The 17,024-nt window shown below is 37.9% G+C and overlaps 1 protein-coding gene across 1 annotated transcript; it reads right to left on the reverse strand.

The window, feature by feature from the left end:
• Nucleotides 1-4,895: 4,895 nt before the first annotated feature.
• On the reverse strand, nucleotides 4,896-13,006 carry fam83b (family with sequence similarity 83 member B). Its single transcript, XM_079691139.1, has 5 exons — nucleotides 12,833-13,006; nucleotides 10,657-11,130; nucleotides 8,883-9,047; nucleotides 8,046-8,170; nucleotides 4,896-7,699 (listed from the first exon to the last, which is right to left on the reverse strand). Exons 2-5 carry the CDS (start codon nucleotides 11,104-11,106, stop codon nucleotides 5,740-5,742), a joined length of 2,700 nt encoding a protein of 899 aa, XP_079547265.1. The 5' UTR covers nucleotides 11,107-11,130; nucleotides 12,833-13,006; the 3' UTR covers nucleotides 4,896-5,739.
• Nucleotides 13,007-17,024: the final 4,018 nt, after the last annotated feature.

Consider the following 17,024-nt stretch of genomic DNA (forward strand, 5'->3'; position numbering starts at 1 on the left):
CGTCGTAGCGCAAGCTACTTATAGGGTGGGTGGATTCCCTGACGTAGACGTCAAGATCACCAGCCAATCAGGATTGGCGTAATGAGATTGATTCTTCTGTTTGCATACGCGTTGAGGCGCATCCCATAGTGAGACATCGAACGGAGTGTTATGAATGAGAACATCAGTTTATCCTTGTTAATTATACGACATTAATTGGTTTAAATTGTGTACAATGCTTTTGTGTTTTCTCATAGGTTTTTCTCTTTTGATTCTGAGAGACACATTTCTTTTTCCAGAGGTTTTGATAAAAAACCACGCCGCAATGCACGTCGGGATATGGTGTTTATGTGATATGAAATCGGAAAACATTTTTAAAATAATAGTAATACTTTATTCCGAGTGTTCTTGCTTTTTTCTTCAAGTCATCACATAACGGCATTTTAATACACGGTTCGGCTGTTAAAAACACAAAAGCATTGTACACAATTTAAACCAACCAATATTGTGCAATTGGAACAAGGATAAACTGATGTTTTTTAGTGGATGAGTAATGCAGATATCACTGTGTAATCATTTGACAGTGTGGGGAATACTTCCGGTTTTATTATGAAAACTTCGAGACCGGAAATACTGTTTTCACCCACGCTAACTTTACATGGAATCTGCCCCATATACACGTTCTTCTGGCGAGACCTCAAATCATCTTCGCAATATCTATCAAACTATAGATCCTACACATCCACTATTATAAAAGTACAATATACACTTCTCGCTAGAAATCTAATAAAAAACATTTTAATGGCCAAACTATTCCACAATTTAGGATTTTCCAGAGAGGGTTACTTATTTGTGAATAAACAACCCTCCGGAGCGTTTGCAATCGACGGGAGCATGTTGTTTCTTACACGACCACTAGAGGTGCTACACTTTAAAACGTGACTGGGTCGTATTGAGCTGCTGAACAGTCGACCTCTATGGTCGTTTTTTGTAGGAGGACAGGCTGGTTGTGTCGCAGAAATGAAAATGAACAGGCTGCTCTCACAGTGACATGTGCATTTAAAGTCTTATTTCCCTTCATGGTTTCCATGAGAGCACAGTTTGGTTTGTTTCTGAATGAGAATCCCAGATCCTTTTAGATTCTATGGATTTCTTCATTATGGTTTTCTGAAAGGGTTGAGTCTTCTGTAAATATGTTACCTTCAAGCTCATGGCATTAGTAATAAGAACTCCAGGTCTTCTTTCTCAGGAGTTGGTATTTTTTTTCGTTTTATATAGCCTACTGTAAGGACAGAGTCCCCGTTTATCTTCCTGTTGAATTGCTGATCCTTCCTGAAGCACAGCACATTTGTTACAGCTGCGGTCTGTGGGGCTTTTTGTTTGCTGTGGCCCAGTATGTCTGTGATGGATTGACATGAAACTTAAAACAACAAGGATCCTCAACTTTTCCTGTGTGTTTGCCATTGATAAATACGTCCCACTAAGGTATTGACATGATGAAAATAACTCAACATTGAGTTTGAAGTCAAGCGCTCTTCTCCGCTGATCAAATGAAGCACAGTGAAAGAAGATGATCAAAAATAGGTAGCAATGTATTTCTATATTCCCGTGGATGTATGTCTTAAGGCTCTAAAGATGAATATATGAAACTCCATACATTCAATTAATTATTAAAGAAGGTAGGAAGGTATTCCACAAAGCTTTCCAATAAATAGAAACTGAAGAATATACAATCAGGCTAGGACATTATTATTTTGTATTTGACCTTATATCCTATGTTTGAACTAGCAAATATCTGAAAGGAATGGCTATGTGAAAAGGCTGTAGAAATGTGGAGCTGAGATCAGGCTGCAGGTAAGGTATGAAAAGGCTTTGACTGTAAGTATCATGCTGTAAACAAATGTGAAATCATATCAGTGTTTCCATTGACCTTTTTTTTTACAATGTGTGTTGGTACTGAATTACACTGGCACGTTTTGATATCCAGGCACCATCAGTGAACAGGAAATGCTTCCCACACAGGATCTTATTGATAGATATATCAAATATAACATTCACTGTGTGAGATGTCCTGGGTGTATGTATTGTAAATTCTACATTCACTATATTTTCTTAGTATTTGTTCTGTTCGACCTTTGCCCATTGATTTTTTTTGCATTATGTTTTTCATTGCTCATTTTAGTGCAATCTCAGACACTTAATAACACTGCAATTGTAAAGTAAGATCCTGCAAAATGTCATATATTTTTTATTTGATGGGAGAATAGGTCTTAAAAAAATCTAAATGTTAGTACATTTATTGTGAATAATGAGAAAAAGAGTAAATGTATAGAATGGTTTCATGTGAGCAGAAGGATTTGTTGAATAGTTGAAACAGCTCAGTAGTCATTGAGATATACCTAAAATTGCTTTTTCTTAGCAAGAATGTTCGAGACTATTTTAAAATGTGCCTAGCACAAAAAAAGAAGCAAACTCTATTAGTTCTCCTTTTGAAATGTCCTCCATTGCAGAGACAGCCATCTGCTAAATGCCAACATGTAAAGTGGTCAGACAGGGACTGTGCAAGCTTACTTGCTTTCTTCCCCTCCCTCCCTTGGTGCTTGCAATACAATCAGTAATCTATTCACCCCAGAGGTGAGCTGCATTTCAATGAGGCTCAGTGGAATGCCAGCAGCATTGTCAGGCTCAGTCTTGGGAGTTGGAGATATGCTTTAGGTCGGTACATCCCAAAAGTTCAGTCTTACAGGTTGTACTGAGCTCAAGACTGACATCGAAGCCATAACTACTGTAGCTGACATAGTGGAGGCGGAGGAAGACGTCTTATGCATTGCATCACTTAATTTTGAAGCTTGGAGAATATATTGCTGTATCTCTTCAAGCTATATGGTGGAAATGAAAGGACAGGGTAGGATTAGTTTTAATATGATGGGAGTCCCATCATAGGAAAGAATATCCAAACAGGGATGGAGTTGCAGAAGTCCCGCTGCACCTGAAAATTCAGCTCCACAACAACCCCCTGTACTGTACATAACAATACTGCCTTATGTGCGGCTATTTGCCTGCAATGGATAAGAATTGTGAAAGTGAGGGCACCTGTTCAGGTGATTTAAAAACATAACTCCTCATATGCTGCCTGTGCTTCATAAATAAGTTATATTATAAATTATGTAAAGGCTTTGTGTTGCCCTTTTTTGGGTTTACGTCTTATCTTAGAATATATATTCAGCTTCCTCTGGCTTTTAAGAAAAACTAAATCCAGATATTTTTCTGTGCTTTTGAATGGAAGTCAGTTTGCAAGGAGGACATAGATTAAAGTTATATCTCTGACAAAGTGGAATGAATAAGATTTGATGCATAGAAAAAGCCTGAGATGAACAAGACTGTGTCCTTCCCCAAGGTATGCATTCAGACACAAATGTTTTATTTCATCACGTACAGTAACTATGGATGAAGAACACACAAAAGATTAGCTGTGCTATCTACCATAAAAGTGTATAAAATCGTATGGTTGGGAGCAGGTCCTGTGCAGTTGGTTGTGGGAGAAGTGGAGACGAATAGTTCCTTAAAGAAATTTTAAAAATGTTTTGATATTAACCTAGAGTTTTTAGTTATTATTATTATTAGTTATTTCTCTTATTATACAAAATGCATACATTCCTGTGTTTTCCCTTATAAACACACTTATAGAAGTTATCTTTATCTTTACTTTCAAATTGATTGACACCACAACATTATCTATCAAAAGACATGTACCGCAATAATGTCTAGATCTATAATATATATATAAAAAACAACCTCAGCATCCTTTATGAAGCCATGTGACTGAAGCGGTAGCAGGCAGGATATTGTTTTTAGTGATGGCTGGGGCATGTGGGAAATAGGAAGAAATGTAATGTCCTTACAGAGAAGCTTTGTTTGATACGCTTCTCTATTGTAATGGCATGATTATATAGATTGAATGACAAAAGAATATTGAGTATTCAATGTTGTGTCCTACATTGTTTTTAATCTAACTTTATTAGTGCTTAATTTTACCTTAAAAACAGGTCAGCATTCAAGTGTAACTTGAACAGATGCTGAAGAACTGAATTCAACCACATTACTACACTTGCACAGAGAAACTAACGACAATGAAATGAATACACCATATTACTAATGACTGTTTATGTATGAGGTTTGTGTCTGCTCTCACATGTTCTCGGCCAAGGTTGTTTCTATGAAAAATCATGCATTTATCTGCCCAGTGATATGGATACACTTCAATTCTTGGTCAATTATTCACCATTCACCCTATTTACATAACAAATTGGGTAAACTCACAGAAAAACAAGAACACAGAACATCCAGCAGTATAAATAAATAAATAGTCTTTAGCCATGCTTTTCTATCTTCCATCAATCATGTTAATAAGTGAGCCTGGCTTTTTTTTCTTTTTTTTTTGTGAGAGTTTATGATGACATTTCTGAGTATGTGTTTTCACTAAATTGACCTTATTTACTGTAGGCTACCACCATCAATACATTTTGTTTTAATAATTACTAGACTGGAAGACTTTGTTTTGTCAAACCGTCTCTATTGAGAGCTTAAGGGAGCTCTGATTCCAGGGGACAGATCCTTATGTATTGATTTTTCTTTCAACAATCAACAAATTTGAAACAATCACTCTTCCACCCTTCAGATCGGATAGCTCTGATTAGTCTTCTAGATGTTCTGGTTGACATCAGCCAAGATGCTTCTTCTTCGTTTTGACTGTGCTCCTAATTTTGTCACAAATTTCCCTGATTGTCACTTCCATTTTATTTAATTGAATGCATCATTTGACAAAACATTTAGAATGAACTCTAGTATAAAATCAGCATATCATTTACATGGTTTAAACGGGAGATGGCAGACGGGAATAAACACATTCAACATCATTCAGGTTTTTTTGTGTTTTAATCCGATGAAGCCCACTAAATATAGCTGAGGGAAAACACAAGGAACCAATTGGAAACTGGCTGGCAAGCTATATTAAGTTTCAGTTAAAATACAGCTAAATAATCAGTTGTAATGCAAAGTCATTTACTGTGGAGACAAAATATTTATGAATTAAAGAGATGAATCCGTTGTGTGTATGCATGTGTTTTACACTGAAGGCCATGTTTCTCTGTGCTTAAATCTGTCACCTTGAGTAAATGAAAGAGGAAATACTTTAATCATCCCTGAGAGGCTATTGAGAATGTGTATTAAATTGTTTCATTGTGTCTGTAGAGCACATTTTGTTTTGCCTTAAGATTCATTGAATAACACAAACCTTAGGTGCATGACGTCTTTTGCCGAGGATAGCCTCTGGTGTTAGAAATATGCAAACCCCACAGCATTCAAAAAAGCTTATCTGAGCTTGGTATTTTCATCGTGTGAAGAGGTGGGTAGTTTGTATGCTATTGGTATTCATAACACATATAACCCTCTGAATATACAGTAACACGAGCAATATGTAATGTGCACACACATAGGTGAGCTACACCAGTGGAGGACAAACTTAGAGACAGCTTTTAATATTTTATAATATAAAGGTCTGTATTTATACAAAACATATTTTCCTTACAATAGTATTTATCAGTGCATATCTCCAAAATACCATACACGGAGGTCAACATGTAAACAGTGTTTTCTAAAAACATTTTCTAGAGTAAACACAAAAAGAAAGACCAACGCTAAGAATAAAAAGATTGTGCATCAAATGTGCATTGGTAATAAATGACCTGTGTAAACACGATACTATTTCTTATGTATGAGATTACCCACTCTATGAAAGAACTTCTCAAACTTATTTTCACTGTGCCCTCGTGTAGCCCTGAGGTTGTGTTCAATAGCTGTGTCACCTTTGGGAAGGACTTTGGCTTTGTCCTTAGGGTTTCCAAATCCCTGAGTAGTGTGCATGGATTGTTTCTTTTCAGGTGAGTACAAAGGCTCAAATCTGCTGTACAGACGAGACTCTTTGCTCAAACTTCCTGAATCAAGGCCGGGCTTCACAGGTTTCTCAAAAATGCTCGGTTTCTTGTGTGTGCTTGGTTGAGCGAGAATACTTTGATGCTCCTCAGTTCTGAATCGAGGTTTTGAAGATATCTTATGGTCGTCCTCTATTCGCATCCTCTGGCGCTCCGAGTAGGACTTGACAGAGCTGGTTGTGCTTTGGGGAAGTTTTCCTCCTCCATGTGATATCCTGTCCTCGTCCTCAGCCGTTATGGTGTCTGTGCTGCCGCCTGAATTCAGACTCTGTGTTTCTAACATTCCAATAGAATCTTCTTTTTTCCTTGAACCTTTCTTTAGAAGTTGCTGGGAACTCATGCTGTTGGATGTTGCTGTTAAACCCTTGCTATTCCCACCCAGAGCTGCTGCTGACAGAGTCCTTGATTGGGGCTCCTGCCAAGTGGGAGTACCAGGGTGGTTTCTGCCGATGATACTCTTGACATCGTAATGAGAAGCAGATCTTTGATCTTCTTTCAGATTTGACCCATATCCTCCACTCTGTACATTGATCCCTGCTGTGCTTCTATTAACTTGCGTCCTTGTATAAGCTCCGTACATGTGACCTGAGGATTCATGCGTGTACTCAGTGTTTGATCTCGGATCTGCCACACTGTGCCTCTTGTTCCAACTGTCTGTCATGATGTCTGGGTTTCTGATCATGTTTCCACCTTTAGTTCTGCCTAAGCTAGCGTATACAGAGTTGTAAGTGGTTCTACCTGGACTGTAGATTGCCTCATTTCGATTGTCATCCAAAATCTGCGAACCTTGCCTCTTTAACATGAACTCTTCATTACTTATTCTGTTTCCAGCTGCAGCTGATGGATTCCACTGCATTGATGAGTAGTGCAAAGGACTGTTTGGTGCTGTTGAGTTAACACCAATGGAGTTGTTAATGTATCTGTTTTGCTCTGTGTGCTCTGGTATGGTGGACCTGTAAGCAAGGGAAGATCTGATCCTTCCCTGCATGAAGGAGTTAGCTTTGTCCTGTGGCTCAAACTGTTCTAAATTGTCAGAAGAATCTCCGAATGGGACTTCAGAGTTTTGGAGGTAAGAATCAATCCTCCATGTGCGCATGAACGACTTGGATGTATTCTCTAGTGTTGGCATGTTCTGCTGCAAGGACAAAATCTGTTTGTCGTTGCCATTGTACGACTGACGCATATTTTGACCTCTTTGCATCTGTGTTGTTTGTAGGTAATTGTCCATGGGGTAGCGGTTGGTTCCATTTCCTGTTTCTCTAGAGATATTCCAGTTGCTCGCTCTGGGCCTCATGTTCTGCGGTATGTATCCATCATGTCCATCTTGTATCTCACCAGCATAGCTGTGCCTTTTCATGTAGTCTACTGTCTCTGGAGGCTGCAATTGGGGCCTATGGGACTGAAATGTGATCCCGTTCTCCACCGAGTGCCTAAGTTTGTTTGGTTCCTCTTCAATGAGCCTCTCCTCGAGGTCTCTGGCTCCTAGCTTTCTCTCGCAGGTTTTCCGATAGACTGTGTCCAGCGTATGCCTCAAGTGGTCCCCCCGCTCAATTTTTGGAATGGAATGAGGTTTTGACAGAATCGGCCTCCCATTTTCCCCGTTGCAGAGCTCAGATGGCACGGTTGAGCGGGCGTAGAGTGTTCGAAACTCCTCGTCGTAGGACTTTGCCAGGTGGCCTGTGATAACCTGCACCATGCTCAGATTCATCTTCTCAAATGACCACGTGAAGCTGCAAACAAACACCACAAAAAACATGATTATTTATATCTCTAATAACAGATCAAGATAACAGACCATCGGTTTTTATTGCACTCCTAGTAGGAATTAAAGTGTTACCAAGACAGGGCGAAGAACTACAGAGAAAAAGCAAATGTATATGTGTTTTCTCTGGTCTGAGAAACGACTCTTTGTAAAGAGCTGTTTTGTGTTGAAACATTTTCTAGATGGTTAAGTTTACAAAAGTAATCAATAAGAAATGATGACAGCAATTCAGAGTGTCAGTAAATGTAGTGTTTCACTTTATGAGTGCATTTAGTATATGCCTCAATAGTCACAACCAGTTCAGTTTTATTTACCTGTATGAGCCATAAATCACCTTCTGGCAGTCGACCAAAAGAAACTTCTGCTCCATTGCCCCATGAAATTTAGCTCCTGATCGACAGACGTAATCTTGACCTTTCACAGTGCGCACCCTCATGTTCTGTGGTCAGAGCAGTGGAAAGATGTCAAAAATCATTATTGTTGAATTAATCTTATAGCAGAAGGTATGTCAATCATCAAATATCTGAGAAAGACAGACATGCTTTCCCTGTGCAGATACATATAAAGGTTGGAAACATGTTGCATTGCATGTTGAGTCCTACATTAGCGGTTGTAGCTGGCATTTGAAATGCACAAACAGGAACTATATGGGTGTGTTTAAATCTTTAGAATTTCTTGAACAGAAAAACAATTATAACTCCACCCAAAACTACTGGGGAAACCAGCAGTGAAGTGCAAAGAGGCTATTACAACATTCACAACTTTGTATGTGTCACGATTCTTGTGTTATGTCACGTTTTTAGTTTTGTATGTCTTGTATTGGGTTTATTTTGCTGTTCGGTTTTCCCTGTCATGTTTTCCTCCTTGTGTATTGTCTGGTCCCTCTCCCTGTGTTTTTCCTCCCTGCATTTGGGTCCTGCTTGCTTCACTCACCATAACAGTATGCATGTCAAAATAGTGTCTTACAAGTGTGCAAAAAAAATGCCAGGTTACTCATTCAATGCAAACATTTAAAGAGATGTTAATAGACTGCTGCCCTTAAATTAGTTTGCTTCTTGAGAGTTTTTAATCACTTATCATATGTATCATTCAATAACGTGAGAAAACAATTGAGAAAGAAACAAAAACATGTTTAAATCAAATATACTTACTCTGAGTTGTTGAAGTTTAACATCTTGATTTTCAGCCATTCTGAGGAAACTTTTCAAATGGAAATCATCCAAAATCAAATAAACCGGAACTCCTCGTATTGAGGCATCGACAACTTCTTTGAATATATCTACATCTGTGAACTTGTCCATCACAATGGCAACGACCTGCAAGGACAAAGCGAAAACATCTAATCAGTTCAATGTAAAATTTTGAATCACCGATTTGAAGGGGCAAGAGATACATTTTTTAAATTGAACTTGTCATCTTAAATATATGTATTGCACAATGTAACGGTTGTGTAATAGTGACAACATCTTTGTTTGATAGGCTGAATGCAAGCTGCCTTTCACTATGCAATTCTGTCTGCTTTCAAGTTGCAATCTCGCACCAGTCAACAACAGAAAATGATAGCTGAACTATTACCTCTCACAATAAAAGCCCTATACATACGATGCATCATTGCTTTAAGCATTTTGCTGAAAAGCAACTCAAAAAATAGCTTTAAACTCATCAAAACAGATTGTAGCCGCAATTCCCATGGAGCATGTCTGTTGAAACAAACAGAGTAATGCTAATGTGGAAACTCTACCCAGCAAAGGAGCCCATATATGGAGGAGGCAAGGAGAGTGAAGAGGGAGAGGAAAAAAACTGTTTTTGTACTAAGCTGGATCAGTAAGAAACCAAACCTGCCTACTTGTTTATAGTTACTCTGCCTTTAGAATATGACATCAGGGTTTCTAATTATTTGGGATTTGTATTGTTGTTTCTTGCTTTGGACAGTTGCCTAATGTTAGTCGATCTATCTACTTGTTCACGTGCAAATCAATAGACAGAAAAAGCATAAAAACAACAACGAATCCATTTGTGTCCCTACCCAAAACATATGTATGTGTGTATTCAAAGACCAATTTAAAGATATATTTTATATATATACATTAAAATGTTAATGAACTGCAATAAAAGATCATCATGTTAAAGCGCAGTTTAAACACGTTCAATGTTATAAATCAGAAACATCATACTGTTTTTCACTAATGAGCTCTCTAATTAATGCTGTTGGGATTTTTCACTCATTTAATTTCCTGCTTATGTCACTCAAGATGAAGCATGAGAGGTGTTTGTAAATGAAAATCATGTATGAATATTTTTCAACCTTACAAAAGCGACGAGACATTTCTGCTGTTGTGTCCCATGACATTTCTCTCTGCATTCAATTTAGATTATTTTACACCACAATGACCGTAATTATGCGGGAGAGAAAAAGAGCTCAATTAGGGCCTTCTGAGCTGAATTTCGTTGTCTCCGGACTTTCCTTTCAGTCTTTGCCTTGAAAGGTGCTTTAATTAAGATTCAGTGCAGCAGTAACAAATTGTAAATATACAGAATACTGATGGTCTACTAATGACAATTCTCAGGAACAAAACTAGTTAATGATTCATAATGACACAGTTCGGATGGGTGAGGCATCAACTGTGTAATGGATATGACTATAATTTAATCTTTGCCCGCACTGTATACAGTTCCCACACTTTCTTCTCATTACGGGAAGCTGCAAAACCAGATTTTGCCCTTCACAACCCCAGCAGACACTCCTTGCAGTGGAAATTAAGGGCAACAATGCTTTGTGGTGGTGCCCTGAGGGGGCAAGGCGCTTACGACATAATCTAGAAGAAATTAAACACAGCGGTACAAAAGGTTTGTTTGAGACATATTACTGCTCTAATATAGCTTCATAACGACACTATAGGGTTATGTTTTGCTGGATTTGATTACCTGTCTTGCATCCTGAATATGCTTCCGGATCACCTCTTTGATGGAGGGGTGGTTTAGTCTGGGTGGATGAAAGAGCAGATCTATATTTGTCTGTAGTATTTCATGCATGACCTCCGGCCAACCCATCTCCAATTCAGGGGTTTCCACATCCGAGTGGAGTGGCCAGTACGTCCCTGAGGATGATTTGTTGTCGGGTGGCCCATCGATTTCCTCTGGGTTGTTTTGAGGTGGGAGCTTTTGTGCATTTTCAGTGATGAAGAGAAGTTCCTCATCTGAGAGGAAACTGCCAATACGTTCTCCCTTGAGAAACTCTTGGTAACTGTCTCTGCCGACATTAACCAGGTGATCAATCGCCAGGCGATATGACTCCTTATAGTGGGGTTGGATGAAGTCTTCTGATTTCAACTCTCCCCTCAAGGACGAAAACCTTGAAAGCTCTGGAGACTCCATCACTCAAGACTGTTTCGATAGGACCTGTCATGGATAATAATGGAATCAATGACATGTTTTAAGAGGATCAGGGAACATTATAACAGAGGGAAATGCTGAGAGACTGGCTCTTGGTTAGAGCAATGACACAAATTAAAGTGTTGTGCAATACATGGAAAGATTGTATAGTTGATCACAGTGTAAATATCACACAATAGCTGCAATGATTATAAAAGTAAACAACCTTGCTTCTATTTTGCATGTAATGTATGACATAATGGAATGCATTAGTGTTAAAGACTGAAACCTTCCAATAAGGTAAACAGATTCCTGAGAAACAAACCTGATCTAAGAGCTAATAAATGAATAGCTAAGTAGAGATTAATAGGTAACACTGGACCACACTGTGTCTTAAAGCAGATAATCAGAGTTTACTTGAGATCAGAACAAAGATATATTCTAAATGTAACCAGTATCTAGGTTAGCAAAGAAACCCATTTATTAAGTTTTTCAGTTAATGACTATCTATTTGATTAGTTCCTTGCTTGTTAACATGCTCTCTTATACCTTTTATGTAAAGGTTACAGTGTTTGTTTACATTAGAATTGTGTTTACTACAGTAGTAAGTTAAAAGGCTCAACATGTTGAGTTCGACAGAGAAATGCAAACACAATATTTCAATCTTCAACATGTTTAACAGTCATATAAAGCACATTTCACCCCCTGTATTTCTATTGATTACAAAAAAAACTAGATTGACTTCAATAAGCCACATCATGAAAACTCACTCATCCTTTAAACCTGTTCACAGGTTTAAAGGTTGACTAGCCATGAATGCCAAAGGGGGAAAGGGTTGTTGCTGCACCTATTGTGTGGTTTAAAATTAGGGTGAGGTTAAATAAAACTAGTAAAATAAAACATCTTGATATTCCATATTCTGCAATAGTATTTTGGGAAGTTGGTGAAATATAAACCACAATTTGTCTTTAAAGTAAATTACCATGTTTTAAATCACTTTAATCACAAAAAGAAATACAATGCAGCTAGTATGTGTTTTAACTTAATCTGTCAATGAACATCTGTTTGAAAACCCCTTTGTTTAACTGTTTAAAAAACAGATTTATTTTCATTACTTTTATTCAAACCATAATAAATGTTATGATATTTGACTCTATGAATCCAAACAATATCCAATTATCCATGCAGTGAGACAGAAATAGCGGACACTTTTCAGATTCGAGCATTTCTGACACATTTAAATGTCAAAAGGGCAGAGAAACAAGATCAAATGGTGATGTACAGTAATAGCCGCTTTATAGCTGAGTTTGCATTTACTTTTCGTTCTGGTAAGTTTCACTGCTGGTATTATACTTACTTTTTACCCTTACAATCTCTCTTTATGGATATTGGCACTTGGATAAACTCTGTTGCTGCACTTATATAATTATATATTTACATATTCAACATTATATATTTTTCGCAGTCAGCATTAACTCTGCTGTGCCTTATTTAAATAGATATGCCAAACTAAGAGAAACACAGGGCAGCTGTTTTTGCAGCATGTTTAACCATAACCTTCACCACATACTACAACCTTGTAGCCAGCCTATTTACTTCTATTTACATGTTATCACACTGTTCAGAGTATTCCTTTAAAATCTGAGGCATTTAATATTCCTAAAGAGCCGTAGCTTTACGCTGTATGCTAACAACAACTATTATCTTATGCTCAACAATGAGAACTTACATCTGGATTGTGAATTTGTAAAAATCCTCTTGACTGCTCCCAGGATATCCCTCTTGGATTAATGTATGTTCAGTTTATGTTCAATATGTGGAGAAACTGGCAGCTGGAGAGACACAAAGACAAGTAGTTGTCTCAACATGATAAGCAGTCTGCAGATGGAGGGTGTGGATTCCAGTTTTGACATGCAAAATGGTCTGGCTTGAAACCTGCACACAGGCAGTCATAAACCTGTTTGAGGCATTTAGCCACTCCCCTGCTCTGTGCAGGGACAAAGTGCACACTGACGAATTCAAGATAATGATAGACACACTGTAAGGAGGCTTTGATGAATACGTCGTTGTTAGTGTTGGACCCCATCAATATGCATCTGTAGGAAGCAACAAGCACTTGTTATGTCCTTGTAAATGTTTAACAGAACCAGACATTGAGCATTAAGCTTATTGTAGATAAATTGACTTAATACATTTTCTTTATTTTGGTTCATAAAATCCACATTCTTCTAGGAAAATACTGCAAGCACTGATGTCATTCCACCAGTGCAAAGAAGAGCAAATATTCCAAGACACAGGGTCATGTTGACCCTGTTAAACGGCTGACATTTTCACAGGTAGAATCTTCAAGACATGTTTTGTGTGAATACCTCTTTTTTTGTTCAGAAATGTCAAATGTTTCAAACGGAATATTATTCTTTGTCCTTGTATGTGTTCAAGGGTACATATTGTTATGGTAAACATTTCCACAGCTGATGCTTTGACCGCTTGTATAACACTGTGTTAAGGCAATAACAGGTTTTATATTTTTAAACACTCACGCTCATTTACAAAAACCTTTGAAAATGTATTTTAAAATGATGTGAAAAAATGCATTTGAAATGTTTTGGTTATATATAATTATGTATACATTCATTGTATTCACCTTGCTTTAGGTAAAAAGTGTTCAACAAAACAAAAAAACGATATTCTACATTTGCTTTAATTAAAATGTCAAGTTGAGAACAGCACATATTCAATAAATTATTCAAGTAATTATTACTGGAGATGGTTTCTCTTTAAGCCATTTGTCTTTTCTATTACAGTATGTGTGAGAGAATTGTTCTCAATTTGGCTCAGAATCAAATGTTACAGCTTGAAAAGTCTTATTCAGACCCCCCCCCCCCCACACACACACACACTACCCTCAGGTGAGAGGGGATATTGTTTTTTGGATGTCAGCCAGCTTCACAGTGTCATCATTATCAGCCCCAAAGTATTTCTCAGGTGAGCTGGGGTTTGTATGTAAAGTACCCTGAGGCTCTAAACAACATTTGGTTAACTGACATCTATCCTCCCGCTGGCTTTAGCTCTTAAACAACACCAAAGTACTCTGTTTTCCCAAGGATATGGTCTCTGACTTGGCTGAGAAGATCCTGCATATTGGGGCTGAACATCCGACTGTGAAGAATGTGGTACTGCACATTGGAACATTGGGGTGGCTGTGGCTCAGTGGATAGTGTGCTGGACTTCACATCAGGGGATAGCAAGTTCGAGTCCCACTGCAGTCAGCATATCTTATGTCCCTGGGCAAGACGCTTCATCCCAAAATGCTCCTGGGGGGATTGTCCACAGTCACAAAGTATGTAAGTCGCTTTGGATAAAAGCGTCTAAAAAATGACATGTAATGTAATGGAACAAATGCGGGCTTCGTAAATAATTGGACAGCCTTCTGGGGAAAACCTGGTCTGATTAAGAGAGACGGCATTCATCCTACTTTGGAAGGTGCAAATCTCATTTCGGCAAACATTTCAGGGCTTTGTGGACTTAATCCATGACAAACTGGAGTTGAGACCAGGAGGCAGAGTCGCAGTCTTACACGCTTCTCTGCGCTCTCTCCTAGGCAGTCATCCATAGGAATCCCGAACCCAATAAAATACCCAATATTAACGGTGTGTGTGTCTGCCCAAGGACAGTTTAAGGTAAAACCTAATAGAGGTGTCATACATAATAACCTAATAAAAGTAAATGTAACAACTACTACAGTGCAACAAAACAGGAAGATTAAATGTGGTCTCTTAAACATAAGATCTCTAGCATCTAAAGCAATATTGGTAAATGATTTAATATCAGATTATAATGTTGATATATGCTGTCTCACTGAAACTTGGTTGAGACATGAAGAATATGTCAGCATAAATGAGGCCACTCCACCCAGCCATATCAATACTCATATTGCCCGAGGCACGGGCCGAGGAAGTGGAGTTGCAGCAATCTTTGACTCAAGTTTACTTATCAATACTAAACAAAAATTAAATTATACCTCCTTTGAAAGCCTCGTTTTTAGTCTTACGCATCCGACCTGGAAAACTTTGCAGCCAATCTTATTTGTTACAGTGTACCGTGCACCAGGTCCTTATTCAGAATTCTTATCAGAATTCTCTGAGTTTTTATCAGCTTTGGTACTTAAAACAGATAAAGTAATTATCGTAGGTGACTTTAATATTCATGTTGACGATGATAAAAATAGCCTTACTGTTGCATTTAACTCTATATTAGATTATGTTGGTTTCTGTCAGAGTGTAAATAAACCAACCCACTGCTATAATCACACTCTCGACCTTTTTCTGACTTATGGTATTGAAATTGACCAACTATTATCGAACCGCATAATCCTGCTTTATCCGACCATTTCTTAGTAACTTTTGAAGTACTGTTACTAGACTACAAAGCATTAGTCAAAAGCTCCTGCAGCAGAAACCTATCTGTTAGTGCTATAGCCAAATTTAAGCAAGATATTCCACCAATACTTAACTTGATAGCATGTCTGCATGTAAGGGAGGAAACTTATACAAAATGTACACCACCCCAAATTGATCATGTTGTTGATAGTGCTACAGATGCGCTGCGAATAAAATTAGACTCTGTTGCTCCTTTGAAAAAGAAGAAAATAAAACAACATAGATTAGCTCCATGGCATAATGCCGAAACCCGCAAAATAAAGCAAAAGTCGAGACAACTTGAAAGGATATGGCGTTCCACTAAACTTGAAGAATCTCGTTTAATTTGGCATATTACTCTCAATGAATATAAGAAAGCACTGCGTAAAGCGAGAGTAGCCTACTACTCTTCATTAATAGATGAGAATAAGAATAATGCAAGATTTCTTTTCAGCACTGTAGCCAGGCTGACAGAGAGCCACAGCTCGACTGAGCCTTCTATTCCCATAGCACTCAGTAGTGATGATTTTATGTGCTTTTTTAACGATAAAATTGTTACTCTTAGAAACAAAATCAATGACCTCTTGCCTTTGACCAGTATAGTGTTATCAACAGCTCCCGGAAACGTAAGTTCTAATATTACACTAGATAGTAAACTAGAATGCTTTTCAGCCATAAACCTTGAACAATTAAATTCAATGATTCTCTCTTCTAAACCATCAACGTGTATCTTAGACCCGATTCCAACTAAGGTGTTAAAAGAAGTTTTTCCATTAATTAGCACTTCTTTATTAAATATTATGAATATGTCTTTATTATCAGGCTATGTTCCACAATCGTTCAAAGTAGCAGTGATAAAACCGCTTCTTAAAAAGCACAACCTCGATCCAGAGGTTTTAGCCAACTATAGACCTATTTCTAATCTTCCGTTCCTCTCAAAAATTCTTGAGAAAGCAGTCGCAAAACAGCTGTGTGATTACTTAAAAAACTATGATTTATTTGAAGATTTTCAGTCTGGCTTTAGAACACATCATAGCACAGAGACAGCTCTGGTTAAAGTCACAAATGACATTCTAATAGCCTCAGACAAGGGACTTGTCTCTATTCTTGTCTTGCTCGATCTTAGTGCTGCATTTGATACTATCGACCATGATATCCTATTGCAAAGACTAGAGCACTTAGTTGGCATACAGGGAACTGCTTTAGGCTGGTTTAGGTCCTATCTATCTGAACGCTCTCAGTTTGTACGTGTCAACGATGAATCTTCCATGCAAACCAAAGTTAGCCATCGAGTGCCACAGGGCTCAGTGCTTGGACCTATTTTGTTCACACTATATATGCTTCCGTTAGGCAATATTATAAGGAATCATTCTGTAAACTTTCATTGTTATGCGGATGATACTCAACTATATTTATCAATCAAGCCTGATGAAATTAATCATCTAAATAAAATTCAAGACTGCCTCAAGGACTTAAAAACGTGGATGACCTTACATTTTTTGA

The sequence above is a fragment of the Notothenia rossii genome (assembly GCF_949606895.1).
Source record: "Notothenia rossii genome assembly, chromosome: 6".
Taxonomy (NCBI): Eukaryota; Metazoa; Chordata; class Actinopteri; order Perciformes; family Nototheniidae; genus Notothenia; species Notothenia rossii.

What these genes read in the sequence shown, in the direction of transcription:
- fam83b (XM_079691139.1), bottom strand. Translation starts at nt 11,106, where the DNA reads ATGGAGTCTCCAGAGCTTTCAAGGTTTTCGTCCTTGAGGGGAGAGTTG. An exon ending in ATATTCAGGATGCAAGACAG is followed by an intron (nt 9,048 to 10,656) that starts GTAATCAAATCC and finishes TTGTCCTTGCAG; the next exon opens with GTCGTTGCCATTGTGATGGA. An exon ending in GTGATTTATGGCTCATACAG is followed by an intron (nt 7,700 to 8,045) that starts GTAAATAAAACT and finishes GTTTGTTTGCAG; the next exon opens with CTTCACGTGGTCATTTGAGA.